Raw genomic sequence first — 19515 nt, 5'->3', positions numbered from 1 at the left:
TGTGAGCTGTCACCGAGACTAGAGGTCTGCAAACACCGCCCCAACCCCCACTCCCTTTCAAGATGGCAGGCTGGACCCATGTCCTCTCCCCAGAAAATTCACTCTAGAACATACGTGCTTGCCCAGGCCCTCCCAGGACCACTGGGACCAGCTGTGACAGCTGTGACAGCACAGGAGGGACATAGTTCTCTGCCAGAGAAGAGATCCTGTCAGCTAGTTCAGCCTCCTCAGGGTCTCAGGCCACCATGCAACTGCCTGAGCCCCACATCTGGGCGGCTTCCATTCACTGCCAGAAACCTTCTGGATGGGTAGAGATCCACAGCCTGATTGCAATCAAGCCCTTTGTGTCACTAAGCCAGTGGCTTCCGACCTGGCTAAGCACTGCGGGAGACCCACAGGCAGAACCCTGCAGCTCTAGGTGACAGGTGCCTTTGGGTTACAGACCAGCTCCCATAGTCTACGTCCAGGACTCACTGAAGGACTCACAGGAGGCACTGGAGAGTGTCCTCTTGTTTGGCTGTGTAGCCAGCCCTTCTATTTCCTTTCTTCTTCCTTGGCAAGGCCATGTACCCTCAGAGGTCTCAAACCCATATGCTGCTGAGAGCTGGGAAGCCTCGAACAGCTGCCTCATGGGACCTTTGTTGTTTGTTTACAGTATATTCTGTGGTATGGGAGGCCCAGGACCTTGAGTACTAGGTACTGGAGCTCCTTCTCCCAGGCCCTCACTTAGCAGAATTTGTCGCTGGTGGCTTTGTTAGGAAGGTCAGGAAACTGAGTCAGCAGAGCTACAGACTGGGGACTTGCTTCTCATCTCTTAAGTGACAGTTATGATCCTCTCTAGGTTTCCATGGCGATTGGGCCCAGGACCCTGTTCTGGATCTCAAATTCCAGGAATGCTCAAGCCCTAACCTGCAATAGCGTGCTATTTGCAGAGAGCCTACATTCATCCTCTCAAAGTTCCTAGGGTGCGGAACAGCAGAGGCTGTGTCCTACTCCCTCCTCTAGGAATAAGACTCTCTGTGCATGGTCAGCACAGACATGCTTTCCACCCTGGCCTCCAGGAGGTAGCCCACGCTGGCCTCAAATTCCTGGCTTCAAATGGTTCTCTTGCCTCAGTGTCAGGATTGCAGGTGGGCCCCATCATGGCCAGCTTTTTAAAAAAGGTGTTTTCAGTCTGCAGTTTGTTGAATATGGAGTCCGACTATGTTATAGGTCTGGTGTGTGGAGAGTGGGGGATGATGTTTGCCGTGCATGCAAATGCATGTGGGTGAGTACCTGTACACCCAAATTGGGAACCCAAAGCCAGATGTCTCTTATTGAACTGGAAGCTTGCCATTAGGCTAAGCTGCCCAGTCAGGGAGCACTACCTACTCTTCCCCCCACTCAGTGCTGGGGTTCCAGGAGCCAAAGCCACAGCCAACTTTTTATGTGGGTGCTGGGATCTGAACTCAGGTCCTCATGCTTGCAGAGTAAGTGCCCTTACCCACCGAGCTATCTCCCCAGTCCTATTGTAAAATTACACACACTGAGGATGGTCATAAATACTTGCAGTCCCAGCCGGGGTGTCAATGTTGCATGCCTTTAATTCTAGCACTTGGGAGGCAGAGGCAGGCAGATCCCTGTGAGTTCGAGGCCAGCCTTGTCTACAGAGCCAGGACTTTTCCTGGGTTAACCTCTCTGAGAGGATACTGGTAATGTTTTAATATATTTCCCTTTTCCATGCATCCATATGTAAACAAATTTTAAACTGAATTACGCTAGTTTGGAATATTTTTCTACATCATAGGTCTATACACTTATTCTGCTTCTAAGTATTCTGACACATCATTTCAGTGGCTGCATGACATTACATTGCATGAAAGCCGGAACTGAACCACTTCCCTGCCGCCTGATGCACCACAGTCTATTTTAGGCGATGCTGGAATAAACAGCCATAATCTAAAATCTTTCACAACACTCTCGATTATTTATGTCCTATGGTTTTTTTTTATATTACATTTGTTTTGTGGGTGTATATGCACACCCACGTGTGTCACAGTGTACCTGTGGAGGTCAGAGGACAACTTCTGAGAGTGAGCTCTCACTCTCCACCATGTGGGTCTTAGAGATTGAACTCAGGTCGTCAACCTTGGCAGCAAGTGCTTTTACGCACTGAGTCATCTCACCAGCTCTTTAGAAGAAACTGGTTATGAGAGATACTGCGAGTCAGAAGGTCACACATCCATCCTTCGGAGTTAACCTGGCATTTCAGAGGAACAATTTATAGGGCTCAAAACCTTGCTTGGGAACCCTGATCTGGGACCTCATTATGCTCCTTAGCTATGGTGTGGAGGGTTTAAAATAACCCATTCATCCTTGCCCTTCCTTTCCTGTCTGTACAGCCGAAACAACTGAGTGGCCTCAGAGTACCTAAGAAAGACCCTTTTCCTGACATCTCGTGGGGGAAGCTGTCATCCAGGAAGAAGTTTCTGGAATCTGGAGAATAGTTTGGTCTAAGCTCCTAGTCTAGTGCTGTACATGCTCTGTCCAAATAGACTGTTTCCCTCGGCCTCACTGTATTACTCAACTCTCCCTCGTGGGACAAAATGCCTGCGATATCACCTTACAGGAAGAACGTGTTCCGCTGGGCTCACCGTTTCAGTGGTCTCAGACTATGGTTACTTGGCTGCTGCTTTGGCTCCATAGTGGTCCAGAACATTGTGGCAGGGTCATGTGATGGAGGAGATACCGGGAAGCAGAGAACAAAAGGCTGCAAAGCCAGCAATCTAGGAGCCTGACCTTCTATCCAAGCTGCCTGGCTGCAGAGCCCAACATCCTTCCTCTTCCCAATCCTGTCCCCAGCCTTGACTCCACTCAACTAGGACTCAGTGCCCTTTGACCTTTCTTGGCAGGTGTTCCGAGTAAAGGCCATCAAGTTGGGTGAGAAACTGCTGCCTGCCTTCAACACACCCACAGGCATTCCCAAGGGTGTTGTGAACTTCAAAAGGTGAGGTGCCTCTTGTGGACCAGTGGCTGTGCTCCACCCCTGTTTGTGGGTCCTGGGTGGTGGCCTGATGAGGAGTCCTAGGAACCATTGGCAGACAGAATGGGATCCTAGGGAGTCACTTTTGTCTGGCTTAAATTTTTACAGATGGTGGGAGTTGAGGCCTGAGAAAAGCATAGTTCCTATTTTGTGAATGTTGAGAACTGTCCTTTGCTAAGTACCGCCCCTGACAGGTATTGGTAATCCTGGGTTTGGGCCACCCAGGCCTGACTGTCCCAGGATGGGAGGGACATTTGTTCCTCTGCAAATGTCCCTGTTGACTCAGAGCCTCCAGAGTTGGCCCCAGCTCCCCCCTTCCCAAGGCAGGGCTCAGCACAGGCAGACCATTCCCCTTGTAGGCCGGTGTGCGAGCAGGCTGAGGGGCTCAGGGCCTTGGCTTTCCCCAGGACAGAAATCCTGCTGTAGGATCCTAGCCCTGGCTCTCAGCTATGTAAAGCAGATCTCTAGAAGACACAGAAGGCATATGGCCATGTCCCCAAACACCAGCAGCTCTCAGGGCCATGCAGGACACACCTGAGGTGGGAGAGAGACTGGGAAACCCATGCTCCCTGGTCTGCCCGGCCCCCATCTGGAGTCCCTCACTGGAATGCTAGCCAGGTGCCTGGGAGGGGAATCCACCCTCCCTCCTGTCCTGTGGTCTTGGTAGCTTTGCCCTCCATGTCCCACAAACCAGTGCCTCTTATACCTGTCTCCTGGAGGGAAACCTTCCCAGTGTCCTCACTAAAACTTCACAGAGGCCAGGGCAGCCATGAGGGCTGACAGAAGTTGTCCTCCACACCGGACTTGATGCCTCAGAGATCCACACACAGGCCTGGGCTCAGAGAATCAGGACAGAAGTGACCCACACCCTTGTGCTGGGCCTGGGCACAGCCCTTAGGGCCCCGCCCTCTGCTGCAGCCCTAGCCATTTCTCACCTGTTGCCCCCAGTGGAGCCTGGTCCTACCCGGACTCTAGAATTCCTGGCACAGGCATGGATATTTTTAGGCTGCTTGCTCGCCATTGAGATATATTGCACGTGCATACTTCTAGCATTGCCCGCTTTCATATTCTGGGAAAGAAGCGATTGCTAAAAATGGGAGGGTAGCAAGGACTCAGAGGCCACGTGCTACTGCGAACACTCCTCAGAGATGACCTAGTAGAAGGCTGGAGCCGTCTTGCTGTTTGTTCCTCTAGTGTTCACCAGGCCTGGGTCCAGGCAGCTAGGGGGCTAGGTGAGTGACGCTGCCCAGAGTTGAGGTGGATGCCCATCTCTGTCCCAGAGGCAAAGTAGGAGAGGCTGGGCCAGCTGTGAGAGAACACTGAGCTATCTGAGGCAGTGATTGTGGTTAATCCAGGGTCTTCTGACTGAATCAGTCTGTCACTGGCATGCACACATACATGTGTGTGTGTACATGTGCTTACCTGCACAAAACACTCCTGCTTCTGCCCATGACACTAGTAAGGGCTCAGACATTCAAAATGGCCATTGTCATGTTATTCTCAAATCCACACATGGACTCATACATTCATACAAATGTAGATATGTTTATGTGGTGCGCTCCCTCTAAACATGCCTATACACACCTACATAATTACTAATAGCTTTGGAGCACACAAGAGAACTTTCCTTTTTAACCACCGGGACCTCATTTTGCCAGGAAAGAAAATGAAGCTCAGAGAAGTGCAGTAACATTCCCGAGGTCACATAGCAATCAAATAAGCTAAAGTTTTGAGCTCAGTTCCAGCTGTAACAATTGCACCATACACAGGAGGTTTAGACAGGTAGCAGTACCCCTTGCCAGGGAAGAGGAGAGGAGGGCAGATCTTATTGTTGGTCCATTGGCGTACAGGGCTGGTTGGAGGACCCTCTCTTTTCCTAGATGCTGCTCAGTGTGTGTGATGTGGGTGCATCTAGTATCTAGGATTTGAATTCAGTTCTACCATTTGCTGTGTGACCTTGAAAAAGTATCTCTCCCTTTCTGAGCCTAAATAATTCCCACCTATAAATGAAGATAATAGTATCAGCTAGTAGAGTTAGCAGTTGAGGGTGAAATAAGACACCAAAGCCACCTGGCTTCTATTAGAAGTTTATTGTCACTTACATATGCATAATTATATACTGATAAAAATGACAGTCACGTGCATGATGAATGCCTTACAATAGCTCTGTGAAGCTGAATGTCTGGGTTTAAGGAAGGAGGAAGCTGAGATCTAGGGAAGTGTGGTGGGGCATAGAGGGAGCCACAAGCCAGGCAGAGAACGCCAAAATGCCTCACACTTGTCCTCCCTATTATCCGAAGCCTCTGGGGCTGGCGACTGTGAGGAGCAGCAGAGAGAACAGAGAGGCCGGAGTGGTGGACAGTGAGGACAAAACCTATCTGAAAGACAGGAGGGTGTGGCGACACAAGCCTTTAATCTCAGCTCTCAGGAGGCAGAGGCAGCAGATCTGTGAGTTCAAGGCCAGCCTGGTCTACGCAGTGAGTTCCAGGACAGCCAGGGCTACATAGTGAGACATTGTCTAGAAAGAAAGCTAACTGGGAGACTGGGGCTTTTTATTTTTAACTTATGAAGCATCAGTCGACATCAACCAGGAAGTCCTCCAAGCTCCTCAGCTGGAGGAAGGCAGCTCACTTAGCCTCGGGAAATCCCCCTTATTGCCTCTAGGGAGCATGAGGTCTTAAGGTACCCCTCCCCCAGGGAGGGGTGGAGGATGTGAAACCAGAAGACCTGGGTTGGAATCCCACCTCCTGCGGGCTCTGGTTATGAGCACATCACTGCCTTGACAACCTCAGTTTCCTCCTTTGAGTGCTAGGGTTAACCATGACTGTGAGCTTCCAGTACAAGATGAAGCCACTCCCTGGAGTACCCAGCCTGACCTAGTAGCTCCATACACAGCAGCCTGCCCAGTCCAAGCCTAGAAATACACAAGGGGACAGAGACAGGACGAAGGGTGTGGCAGTCTCTGCATGGGTGGAAGTCACAATCTCCATCTGCTTCCGGGAGCTGGGACTCATCTCAGGAAGACCCAGGCTGGGCAAGGGCAGAGCTCAGAGTGGACAGTGAGGCCCCGGGCCTGCACGGGCAGAAGCGTGGCCCCCAGGCACCCTCACACCACACTGCCTTCTAAGTCTTCTCCATCTCTAGAGATGAATGGACAGCAGTTGGTTCCTAGGCAGCAGGAGAGTAGAGGGGCCTCCAAAAGGCAACACAGCCACCCCACAACCTGCCCAGGGGAGGTAGTCACTGCACCTGGCCCACCCTCACCCCATCATACACTAGCTCTACAAAAATGTATGTCCCCTGGAATCCTAAATATCCCATGGGAAAGTAACCTGGATATGTGTATGGAATCTGAGACATACAGAGAGGAAGCCTCTTGCCGACCACCATCCTTAAAAACCCGAGGCTGGGAGGCAATGGCAATTGTCCTCATTCTGTTATACAGATATGGAAATGGAGGCACACAGGGACTTGCCTGAGGGTGCCGGCTAAGCATCACTGGACCCTACACCCTCTGGATCCAGGGTGCAGCAGGTGGAGGTCTGGAAAGCGCCCCCTCATGGGGCAGAGTGGTAACAGCCCCTCTCAGGACTGGCTCCGCTTATCTTCCTTTGGGCCCAGCTGCTGCACAGACTGGTGACCCTGGCGGGAGGTCTCTGACTCTGGCCAGATTCTTTGTCTCTAGAAGGGAAAGTGGGGGATAATGCATGTGCTGGCTCCAAGGTTTATTACTTGAGCACTGGACCCCAAAGTGATCATCAGAGCTTCCTGCAGAGAACATGACTAATGCCTGTGAGAGTCACAGTTTCACAGGGCACTGGCCTTGGCTACCAGGGCCCCCACTTCTAACCCCCAGCTTCCTAGGGTCTAGCAGTTCTAGGGCTGTGGTCATACCTTGTAGGTCCCAGGAAACTCCTGTCTGGGGCTATTATACAACCTTGGGTAGAGGAAAAGGCAAAAGTATATGTGTGTGCATGGGGGTGGGAAATGTCTCTGCTTGGAGCTGCCCCCTTTAAACCTAAAGATGACCACTGAATGTCCTCTGGGCCTTCGTGGCTCTTAACCACACCACCAGTGTCACCTGCAGATTTCACCATAACTCAGTGTCATGCCTTGAACCCCAAACATTATAGAGCAGGAACAAAGACTGTGACTTGGGTTCAGACCACCCTCAGTAAGTTTTGTCCCCTCACCCTCCAGCACCGTCCACATAGTGGGGCCCAGGAAGATGAACTGAGGTGTCATCTGGTGCAGGCATCACCCTGTACCATAGCCCCTGTTCATCTCAGCCAAGGAGCCAGCAGGGTGACGCAGCTGATGTCTTTTCAGCGGTAGCTGGGGCTGGGCCACCGCAGGAAGCAGCAGCATCCTGGCTGAATTTGGATCCCTGCACTTGGAATTTTTGCACCTCACAGAACTCTCTGGCAACCCGGTCTTTGCAGAAAAGGTGAGCTTTTCTCGGTCTCTCCCCAGGCAGGCACCCCATACCACAGCAGGCGCAGAGGGGGAGTGCCTGCAGTCAGGGTGCACAGGACCCCCAACCAGCACTCTTCGCAGTGGTTACTGGGAGAAGAACCAACTGTGCCCAGTGCCAGGTGGCAGGGAGGAGAACAGAAGCCACCAAACTCTGCCAGGGGCGTTTGTGCTGGCATATTGGCTGGCGGCAGATCTGTGAGCTGTGAAATCTGGAGACTGCGACAGAGCCAGGCTCCTTGTACTGGCAGGAATAGGCGATGGTGTGCACACATACCCTTTCCAGGGACATTTAGCTTTTCTATGTGTGAGATCTGCCTGCCTTTCCCCTCCCAACGGCCTGTCTGGCTTGGGCTGGCAGCAGGCTGGCAGCGGGGTTCCTTACCACTGTTCTCGGCTCCCCAAGGGTGCTGAGAAGTGGCACCCAGATCACTGCCCAGTCCCGGCAACGCTCTCCAGAAGGGCTACGGCCAAGGCAATGTCTGGATTCAGATCTAAGCCTGAATCCAAAGGAAGGCAGGGCATACATAGGTCCCGTCTAGAACCCTCCAAGGACAGCATTTGTCCTACTGTCTTCCTGAGATGGCTTCACACCTCTTCCTGGCGGTGCTGTCTCCTGTCACCAGCTGTTCTGAGAGCACACCCACCACCCGCACAGCTGGAAGGAAACAGGTTTCTGGCCTCTGCTTGTCCCAGGCCCGGGTATCTGCTCACTCACACACAGGAATCCCAGGACTCCTTAATACCAGGTTTGGGTCCACTGTGTCCTTGATGTGGGACTCCACCAGGGCAGAGAAGCTTAGGACAAGCTCCTGCCCTCTTGAACCCCTCAAACCCCACCCTTACCTGTCCAGGGTATGGTCAGCCGTTCTACTCAGATGAGTCCAATCCTGCAGTCCATTGCCATGCTCTCTGACCCTTTGCCCAGCCCCAGGCTTTCTGTTCTCACGACCCTCCATCTGGATTCCCACGGGAAGCCCCGGACACCTCAGGAAAGGGTCCCATGTGTGCACACTGATGATTGCCATGTCCTGGGCATGTTTCATCTTAAGCCCCAAGCACCCCTGGAGGAGCGGCTACCAATCCTATCTGAGAGAGGTGGAAGGTGAAATGACCCAGAGAGGCTAAGTAACCAGCCCAGGACGGCCAGCAGTGATACAGCAGAGAACTGGACCAGGGACTTTCCAGTCATTTCTTCCCTGGGCAGATCAGTGTAGCCAGCTGCTGGGTGCACTGCTAGACTCCCTGTCTCTCTGTCACTCTCCATTTGCATACTTAAGCTATTTTCAGCCACTAGTCACATCATGCTTCCCGAAGAGGAGATTATTAGCAGTCAACAAATTGGTCCAAATTCTGACAATGCCCTGCACCCTCCAGGGTAGCTAATATGCCTACTTCCCTAGGCCCCACCAGCACAGGGAGTCCAAGAATCTCCCTGTCCCTCTCATGGTCCCTGTTACCATGAAGGGACATGAGGTCCAGTGAGGCGAAACCAAATGCCTCTGAGGAATAGGAAGACTGATGGCTCAACCTCCCAGCTGCCCCTGCCACACCAATTCATGGGTGAGCAGGTGGCAGTATGGTCCTGGGGAACTACTCTCCCAGAGGGTCCAGGTCAAGTAGACATCTAGAGAAAGTTCTCAGTTGCATCTCTCTCACCGTGTGCAGCCCCCGATGCTGCAAGCCCAGCCTCAACTATGTGTCACTGTATGATCACCCTCTGGGTTTGTATTGGACTCAATGCCGTTCCATGCAAGGTAAGAAATACAGGTGCAAGGGCTCAGAGAACCCTAATTGGCACCATAGTTCATCACATATGTACACGCCCCCTAACTGGTGCCCTAGCTCACCACACACATACTCCTGAGTCTGGAGATTGCCTAAGATGCATGAAAGCCTGGGTTTGATCCATAGCCCTCAAAAATAGGGTGTGGGCATGCATGCCTGTAACCCTAGCACTCAGAGTGGAAGCTGGAAGATTAGGAGTTCAAAGTCAGCCTGAGCTACCTGTCTTTTAAAAAAGGAAATTGCCAGGAAGTGAGGCAGAGGCAGGTGGATCTCTGTGAGTTCAAGGCCAGCCAGATCTACGGAGTGAGTTCCAGGACAGGCTCCAAAGCAACACAGAGAAACCCTGTTTCAAAAAGAACAAAAACAAACAAACCACACCCCCAATAAATAAAGTTTAGTAATTAGTATTAGAATAGCTAGTGTGAGCTGGGCAATGGTGGTACACGCCTTTAGTCCCAGTACTTGGGAAGCAGAGGCATGCAGATCTCTGTGAGTTTGAGGCAAGCCTGATCTACAAAGTGAGTTCTATGGCAGCCAAGGCTGGACAGAGAAACCTGTCTCAAGCAACAACAGCAAAACAAAATAGCTACCACCCCTTATCTGAAAGTCCCCACCTAGAGTGGTGTACAGCGGTGGCACTGGAAGGCAGCCTAGGACAGGACTGTCCCAGGCACAGCAGTCTGCAGAGAGGTGGTGGGTCAAGCCCCACTTGGCCACATCCCACTATGCTCTGCGTGTGGCCACACACCCTGTGGTTCTTACACACACACACACACACACACACACACACACACACACATCAGAAAGCTTTAACCCACACACACTGAACCAATTTGCTCCATCCTCATGGGTGGGGAATGAGCGGCTTCTTCAGGAAAGTGACCATGCCTGGTTTTTTTCACAGGTCAAAAACATCCGCAAGGTCCTCAGGGAGATTGACAAGCCCTTCGGCCTCTACCCCAACTTCCTCAGCCCAGTGAGCGGGAACTGGGTGCAGCGTGAGTACCGCCATCATTGCTCCTCATCCCATGCATTCCTATTCGGGCTTCATGAGCCCAAGTGGGCACTGGCCAAGAGCCAGGGACCAGCACCAGCTCCCGAATTCACCAGTCCAGACAAGCCAATAACTGCTTGGCATCTCCCAGCGTTCTTGGCATCTGTCTTAGTTAGAGCTCCAATTGCTGTGAAGAGACACCATGGCCATGGCAACTCTTACCAAGGAAAACATTTCATTGGAGCTGGCTTGCAGTTTCAGAGGTTTAGTCCATTATCGCTATAGAAAGAAGCATGGCAGCCAGCATGCAGACAGATGTGGCTGAAGAAGGAGAGGAGAGTTCTGCCTCTGGATCCACAGGCAGCAGAAAGAGACTGTGTACCACACTGGGCAAAGCTTGAACATACATGAGACCTTAAAGCCTGCCTTTACAGCGAAACACTTCCTACAACAAGGCCACACCTCCCATAATGTCACTCCCCCTGGGCCAAGCATTCAAACATATGAGTCTATGGGGCAATTCCTATTCTTTTATAAGATTTATTTATTTTATGTGTATGGATATGTGGCCTACATACATATATATGTGTGCACACATGCATGCCTGGTGCTATGGATGCCCTGGAATTGGAATTACAGACAGTTGTGAGTTCCCATGTGGATGCTGGGGATTGAACCTGGGCCCTCTAGAGGAGCAGCCAGTGGTCTTAACTGCTGAGCCATCTCTCCAGCCCTGGCCATTCAAACTGTCACAGTGTCAACCTCTCCCAGCACCTCTGCACCCTCCTCTGCATCCCACTTAGAGCTGTCACTTAGAAGTGACTACAGGAAAGGCCCTGTGACTTTCCCCTAGCCCCTTTGATCTGGCTTTCCAATTCCAGGTTTGATTTAGACAAAATTTTAGCCAAGGACAAACTAGGAAGTGATCTGACAATCTCTCACCACTGTATCTTAAACTTACCTGAATCAACACTGGGGGTTTCATCTTTTTTGTTTAAAGAATTAACCCTGGCTGTCCCAGAACTCACTTGTAGATCAGGCTGGTCTCGAACTCAGAGCTCTGCCTAACTCTACCTCCAGAGTGCTAGAATCAAAGGCGTGTGCCACCATGCCCAGCTGCTTAAAGACCTTTTATTTGAGGCAAGGTCTTCAGGTAGCTCAGGCTGGCCTCAAACTTATTAGGTAGCCAAGTCTGGCCATGGACTTTTGACCCTTCTTCTTCCACAAGTGCCGAGATGACAAGTGTGTAACACCACACCTAACAACTTTCAGCCACAAAGCTGTCAGTCACCTGTGGGCATCGTTCCCAAGTCCCACCCACTGACACAGAATGAGTCTCGCTGCCGTGCTCACAGTGGAGGGGCCAGGCTCTGCGAAGGGCAGACGGCAGCTCCACTCTGACCTTGTCTCTAAGACTCAGCCATTGGCCACTCAACAGGAACTGGTGTGTGGTCTGTCTGTCTGTCTTCCAGCTGTACTATAGCCTAGTGTCTGTGTCTGTGTCTGTGTCTGTCTGCCTCCCAGTTGAGCAGCCCCTCTCAGCCCCTCCGAGTTTTAGTTTCCAGTGAAGAAGAGAGTGGGGTGAATTCATTCTGTACAACTAGGAAAGTGCACGGGAATAGCGGTCAAGGCTGCAGGAGTCCTCCAAAGACGATCTGGGTCATTCCAAAAGAAAGTGATCCCGGCAGGGCCTGACTGGCCCACAGAGACTCCACATGGCATCTCCCGAGGCCTTCCCTTCCCAGCCGAGCCTCTACCTCAGCCCAGGGAATTCCACCCAAGAGTTGTGTCATGTTGCTCTCACCACACACAGCCTCTTCTTAAAAATCACAGAAATGTGGAATTCTTAACTAAAGCACATGTCAAAAAGAGGAAATGGAGGCTCAAATTACAGGTTATGACCATGGGAGGCAAGGGCTTAAGAACTATGGACAGCTTTGAGTGGGACCCGGCAACCTGGGATGGCGCAGCAAGTCCCCAAGGAGGCCTGAGAAGTGGCTTGCCATCACCACCTTTCCCACCGCCCAGGGGATCATTTTCTTTCCAAGCTGCTTCTGGGGCCTCGGATGTGGCAGTCAGTCACATATATGAGACTATTTCATGGTACTAACAGATGAGTCCATGGCCTGCTGGAGAGCAGAGGGAAGGCTGGGCCTGCTGGGCCCGTCAGGGTTGCCTCCTCCTGCCCTCTGCCCCAGGTCATCTCAGGTTCTCTGGACTTTGTTGGTTTCCTTCGGTGTGATGCATTCCCACTGTTCCTGCCCCTTGGATTTCCAGAGGCAGCAGGCCCAGGACAGCTACCTACATCATTTGCAACCACAGGAATGGCAGGCCAAGAGGGAAAGAGTTAGGGCCACAGCTCGTCACCCAGCCCCTGCTCCTGCGTACTTCCTACTATCCTCAAACCTGGCTTCAGCCTCTCAGGAGACCCAACCCCATCTGCAGGGTAGACTGTTCCCAGGATAATCCAAACACTGGTTCCAAACACACACACCACACACAGACATGCACCATGTAGGATCATGCATTTGTACAAACACACCACACACATACACACACCAGACACAAAGATATAAACCACATAGATCCACATAAACACACATATCACACACATACATATGGACATATACCACAGAACCACATAAATACACAAACACGCCACACACACAGACCCATGCATATACATAAACACACCACATGTACACACCACACACCTACACACAAATACATACCACACAGACACATGTGTGTATACAAACACACCACATAGTCACACACATATACACAAATACACCAAACACATATACCCACACCAGATATATATACATATATGCAGACATATGCCACACAGACACAAATGCACCCTACACACAGATATACACCAGTCTCACACAAATACATAGACATACCAGACAGACCTACACATACTCATACATACATACATAACTCATACATAAACACAGTCAAAACACACCACACACAGACACATCACACAGACCTGCACAAAGAGCACGTCACATATACACAATAAACATATACCATACAGATCCATGCCTACACATATATATGTTGTACCGCACAAACACACCACACCAACTGCAGCACAGCCCCCATCAATTGATCTGCACAGATCCACTAAGATTTCCCAGGGTGCTCTGTGGCTGCAGCCTGACCTGTGACTCAGTCTTACTCCTCTTCCCCAGCCTTTCATGAAGGGCAAGCATTCACTACAGGGTTCTCCAGGCGGCAGTCATACCTGTGAACGATCTACACACACACACACACACATACACGTGCATACACACAGACATGCATATATGTGTACATGCGTTCATATATATTTCCTTGTATCTTATTAAATTATAACTTTGTAATAAAAACACAGGAGCTCCAGAGTACATGCATGAGCCTGCAAAGCCACTGGGAAGGAGCCCAAGGTGTGGCTGCCCTCTTTTGATTTCTGTTCCAATAACTTTAATATAAAATAGTTGTTTTCATCTATTTTTAAATCTCAAGTGATTTTTAAAAAGAAAATTAGCCCTTTACAATTAATAACCAGGGTCTTTGTCACCATCCTGCTAAGACCAGATGGACTATGGCCCCAAGGACCTGTGCATGGCTCAAGATCCTCTGGTCCCTGCTTAGGTCCCTTCAGCCCACCCAAGTTGGATCGGGTGGCAGCTGACCATATGCTGGCTCCACCCCAAGCCCAGCTCAGGCCACAGAGGTCGGCCTTTGAGCCTAGCCAATGATAAGTGTGCTAATTCTTCTTGCCATCTTTTCCTTGCAGACCATGTTTCGGTTGGAGGACTTGGGGACAGTTTTTATGAATATTTGATCAAGTCCTGGTTGATGTCCGCCAAAACAGATACGGAGGCTAAAAATATGTACTACGAAGCCTTGGAGGTAAGAAATGTTTCCTGCTGCCTGCCAAGTGGGCATTCGCCAGTCCTCAGGGCCCTGCATGCTGGGAGAGGCTACAGAATGAGCAAAGAGTGACAGGGAAGATCTCCAGATTCTGGAGACATCTGTGTGTTCCTCCCCCGTGCTCAGAAACCAAGGCTCAGGGAGGTCAAGCCATTTGTCCGAGGCCTCATAGAAAGTGACAGTCCGATTTAGAAAGCTTAATTTAAGTCCTCCCCCAACAGTCTCTGGGCTTCAGCTAATGTGTCAAAGCCCAAATGGCAGCCACGAGCCCTTGGGGCTCCACAGCAAGATCTTTAGCTGTCATTCCGTAAATCAGAGGTGACACTTCAGCAGAGAGAGAGTGGCATCTGGGGTGTGTGGAGCATGCCTTCTGCTTGTTCTCCCCATGTGGATGCAAGCTGAGATCCAGAGAGAGGAGGAAATTTGCCCAAGGCCACACAGCACTAAACTAGCAGAGTTAGTGCAGCTCACTGCTGGTCTCTTCATGGGGTGTGGAGAGTGGGTCTCTCCAAAGAGGGATATTCAGAACAGATAAGGGACTCGGTTAGTTGGAGCTGTAGATGCCTTTGAACCCAATAGGTGGAAAAGCACAGGGCGGGAGCTCGAGAGGTGGCTCGGTGGTTAAGAGCACTGGCTGCCCTTCCAGAGGATCTGGGTTCACCTCCCAGCACCCACATGGTGGCTCACAACCATCTGGAGCTCCAGTTCCAGAGATATAATACCATCCTCTGACCTCCCTGGGCACTGGCACGCACATGGTACACAGGCACACATTCAGGCAAAACACTCATAAAATGAAAATGATAAATCTACCCAGGCAGTGTGGTGCATGCCTTTAATCCCAGCACTCAGGAGGCAGAGGCAGGTGGATCTCTATGAGTTCAAGGCCAGCATGGTCTACAGAGTGAGTTCCAGGACAACTAGAGCTGTACACATAGAAACCCTGTCTCAAATAAAATAATAATAATAATAATAATAATAATAATAAATCTGTAAAGAGTTTATAAGAAAAAGTGTGGAGAAGGTCTGGGCCTCAGTTTCCCCTTGAAGTTATTTGGATTCCTTGTCCCATTGCCTTGCTCTGGAACACCACCTCACGTCCTTTAAAGTGAGCTCCTTGTTCCCCTCTGCCCTGCCTCTAAATCAGTTCTGCACACAGCAGCCATGGGGCTTGCTCCCTCCTCACCATCTCCCCTTTCTCCAGGAGTTAATTGTGACCCCCTCCTCCACCACTGGGTCCTGCCTGATGGGGACCCTGTCCGTCACCAGGACTGCATCACTCCAGTCTTGCCCCTCTGCTTCCTCGGGTACATCAGGCCGTTCCCACCTCAAGTTCTTTGTACATGCCGACCCCTCTACACAGAGTGCCATTCCTTTGGACTGGCCCACTCTTCTCGCATACACTACTGAACAGACTTTCCCAGCCTATCACATTTGCTCATCTAACCCTTGCTGATCTTTCCCAGATACACTGTGAGTTCTCTCACTGACAATCCTGTGTCCTTGCTAACCCCAGAAGCCTCAGTCCTGAAACAGACTGGCAATGGTAGGCACACAGTAGCTGTTATATGAATAAGTAGGTGCTGAGTGATGGATAAGAGGGATGAGTGGGTGGATGGATGGATGGATGAGTGGGTGTGTGGGTGGATAGATGTGAATAGTTGGTTACATTGAGCGATTGAGGGATGGATGGGTGAGTTGGCAGATTGATATAAACAGTCGGATAGCTAGAAAGATGGGTGGACAGATAGACAAACGGATAGATAATATGAGTAGGTATCTGGATGTGTGGACAAATGTGAAAAGTTGGGTAGGTGGATGGACGGGTGAATAGATGGATGAGCAGGCGTGTGAGTGGATTGGTGGATTGGTATGGGCAGCCAGATGGATAGATGAAAGGATGGAAAAGGTTGGCCTGATAGATATATGAGTGGGTAGATGCATGAGTGGATTGGTGCGAACACTTCAGGCAAACAGAAGTGTGAATGAGTTAGTGGATGAATGGGTGGGTAGATAGATGGACCAGTGAATAGAGGAGTAGATGGGTGGATGAGTTGGGGGGTAGATGGGTGTTTAGATAGATGGATGGATAGCTGAGATGTGTGGTTGGGCGGGCAGATTGATGTGAACAGTTGAATGGATAGATCCATGCATGGATGAGTTGATACATAGATGGGTGGGTTTAGATAAAAATGGATAGATGGATTGATGAACAGATGAATGAGAAATGGGTGAATTAATATGAGCAGGTAGATGGACATATTGGGGGAGGGGTAGATTGATGTAGTCAGTTGGTTAGATGCATGGCTGGGTGGGTGGATGGTCTCTAAGCGTGGTTTGATGGCATGAGTCTGCCTGGAGGTGGTAGTGCTTACAGAATCACTCTGAAACAGACTGCTGGAGCCATGGACCTCTTAAGCTATGGACTTTGCCTGGCTCCCTGGTGCCAACCCCTGTCATGAAGCAGCGCAGCCCAGCTCACTCCATCCTGGCCCTGTCTGCCCTTGGCTTTGGCCAGCGTCCCCTGTAGGAGGATAACTTTCTTCTCTTTCTGCAGCTCTCCACAGAGTAAACATGAAGTTAAGGAGTGCACTGCCTCCTGAGCCTTAGGGCACACTGTGGCTGCAGCTTCAAGGGGAGAGATGGCCATGAATTATTAAGCAGTCTGGGAGCCTCAGAAAGCATGGCTGAGCAGAGAGAACTCGCTCCCACATTTGATCTTCTGTAAGGAGCCTGGGGCCACAGACCCTGAGTGAAGGGCAGGCCTCTGGCAGGTCTGGGGCTTTGAAGAATATTCTAGTGGTTCCCAGCCTTGCTGGCATGTTGGAATCACTTAGGAGACTCAGACCCCTTCTTAGGCTGTACCGAAGAAATGGCTCCAGAACCTCCGGGGTGGCCCAGGGATGGTTCTATGGAACTTCCCAGGAATCCCTGTGCGAGCAAAGGCTGGGAACCTGCAGGCTCAATCTTGGTCCAGTTGGGATGGGTGGGAGGGTTCAGGACACCCCACAGATGTACCCTTGAGACTCATACGAAGAAGATGCTTAAGGAAGCCAAGGAAGGCCTTATAGCTGTGACCTCCTACTATTAGATCCCTGTATTAGATCCACTTTAAAGATAATAAAGTCGAGACTCAAAAACACCTGGTCACACCACAGCAAAAGCAGAGGCAGGAGCAGGGGCCTGCCTGATGCTAACCCTGCTGTTCTTGCCTATGTCGGCTGGCTGCAAATCACCGGAGTCCCTGTAAAAGGACTCAGGTGGGCTTCCCAAGAGCCATAGGCTGGGACAGCCACCAGGCCAGGTCACAGTGCCTTCTCCTTCAGCCCTCACCACCGTCCTGTGTGTGAGCTTGCACTCCCATTCTATGGATGAGCAAAGTGCATCTTCAGAAAAGTTGTAAGTGGCTCAAAAGCATCCAGACCGCCCCCCAAGCAAACTCAGCCTCTCTGTACCATGTCTGTGGCTTTAGGTTTTAGTCTGGGCTAAGCAGATGGCTCTGTCTGTAAAGGGCTTGCTGCACAGGATGAGGGTTCCTCCCCAGAACCTGCATAAAGAGCCCAGCATGGTGGCAAGCATTTGTAATCAGGGGAGGCAGATGAGGGTTCTGAGGGGGTCTCTCTGTCCAGCTAGTATAATCAACAAACCCAAGATCCCCAAAACCCAAGGTGGACAGCTCTTGAGAAAATACCTATGGCTCACCTCTGGCCTCCACATATATGTACACACATTACAAACATACCCACATGCACATATGAGCACACACAGAATGAAATCTGGCTTCTATCTCAACCTGTGTTTGTCTCTATCATAGTGAGAGACACTGATCTGTAGTTTCCTCAGAGAAGCTGTTACTCAGCCTGGAATTCTCCCAGCCTGTGGGAGGGAGTCTAGAAGGTGTTGTTTCCCAGCCCTGTGGCATGACATCCTGACATCTCCCCATATGTCTGTTTAACCACAACCAACACATAAGTAGGTTCTGGGACCCTGGATTCACCCTGATGCCCACTCCCCGCCCCCCACAGTTGCTCAGATGCCCACCCCCTGCAGTTGCCCAGATGCCTGCCCCCTGCAACAACCCTTAACAGACCAGCTGCTGGGACCACACTCTCCCCAGGAGTCAGTGCTGAGCCCAGAGCAGCCCCGCCTAGCAGCTGGTGGCACTCCAGCCCTCAGCACGCTCCCCCACATGGAGCTGGTGCCCTAGCAAGGCACCTCATCAGTCCCTTTCCCATCTGCCACCCAGCAAGGGTCCTGCAGCCAGATCCCCAGCCCTGGTCCTGACAGGAGAGGAAAAGGAAAAACAGATCCCGAAGCCAACACCATCTTCCTGTGCCAGGTCCTGGTTGGTGGCTGATGGCTGTGTCAAGCGACGACACTCAGATACGGGGGCAAGGCACTGAATGTGATCATGCTCCAAGTGGAGAGCCAGGAGGTGGCATAAGAGGGCTCTGACCCCTTCAAGAACCACAGCAGGCTAGAGGAAGCCTTCCAGGGCTCAGAATGCAGGGTGGGGCATACACAGCCGGAGGTGAGAGACTTCTCTGACCTCTTCTGCAAAGCAGAGCATCCACATGTCCATCTCATACCCTCAGTTATCTCTTCCTGACAGAGACGGGCTGCAAAGGATTCAGAGCAGCATTCATTGGAGACTGATGCAAAGAGACAAAGCTGACAGAGAGAGCATGTAACCTGCCCAGTGTCACACAGCAGAACTGATAGAAAAGAGATTTGAAGTCAAAGAATGTTGCTGGGGACTCTCTGGAAAACCAGTCACTCCTGGGGCCTGGATCAGGGTGCCTTTGAGGCCTCATGGGGCCTTCTTCCAATGGTGCCAAGAATCTATTGTGGTTGCACAAAGGCCAATAGTTTGACCCAATTCATTTAAGAGTAGATTGGGGGCTGGAGAGAAGGCTCGGCAGTTAAAAGCACTAGCTGCTCTTCCAGAAGACCTGAGTTCAATTCCCAGCAACCACATGGTGGCTCACAACCATGTACAACAGGAGCTGATGCCTTCTGACCAGCAGGCATACGTGCAGACAGAAGCACTCATATTTAAAAAAAAAAAAACCACATAAATAAAATTTTAAAAAATAGATTGGTGAGCACCAGAAATGGAGGCGAGGGCCAATAATGTTTCTATGGGTCTTCAGCTAAAACAGGACTCCTAGGCCTATGGAGGCCAGCTCTGGGCCGCGTAGACAGCACCCACCCTCAGAGTTCCTAGAACTTTTGGCAGAAGGCACCCCAACATCATGAGTCAGTTTTCAGGAGCTCCTTTCTGCTAAAGAGAGCCTGCAGTGCTAGCAGA

At 51.0% G+C, this 19515-nt stretch overlaps 1 protein-coding gene across 1 annotated transcript in view; it reads left to right on the top strand.

Moving 5' to 3' along the window:
* Positions 1 to 19515, top strand: part of Man1c1 (mannosidase alpha class 1C member 1) — a 134314-nt gene that overhangs the window by 107607 nt on the left and 7192 nt on the right. Inside the window, exons 5-8 of the mRNA XM_051173778.1 lie at positions 2892 to 2986; positions 7352 to 7469; positions 10188 to 10281; positions 14068 to 14183. Coding sequence (XP_051029735.1) covers positions 2892 to 2986; positions 7352 to 7469; positions 10188 to 10281; positions 14068 to 14183 — 423 coding nt within the window. The remainder of the gene's footprint in view (positions 1 to 2891; positions 2987 to 7351; positions 7470 to 10187; positions 10282 to 14067; positions 14184 to 19515) is intronic.

The sequence above is a fragment of the Phodopus roborovskii genome, unplaced genomic scaffold, assembly GCF_943737965.1.
Source record: "Phodopus roborovskii unplaced genomic scaffold, PHOROB, whole genome shotgun sequence".
Classification (NCBI taxonomy): domain Eukaryota; kingdom Metazoa; phylum Chordata; class Mammalia; order Rodentia; family Cricetidae; genus Phodopus; species Phodopus roborovskii.
This window is presented reverse-complemented; position numbering and strand designations above follow the sequence as displayed.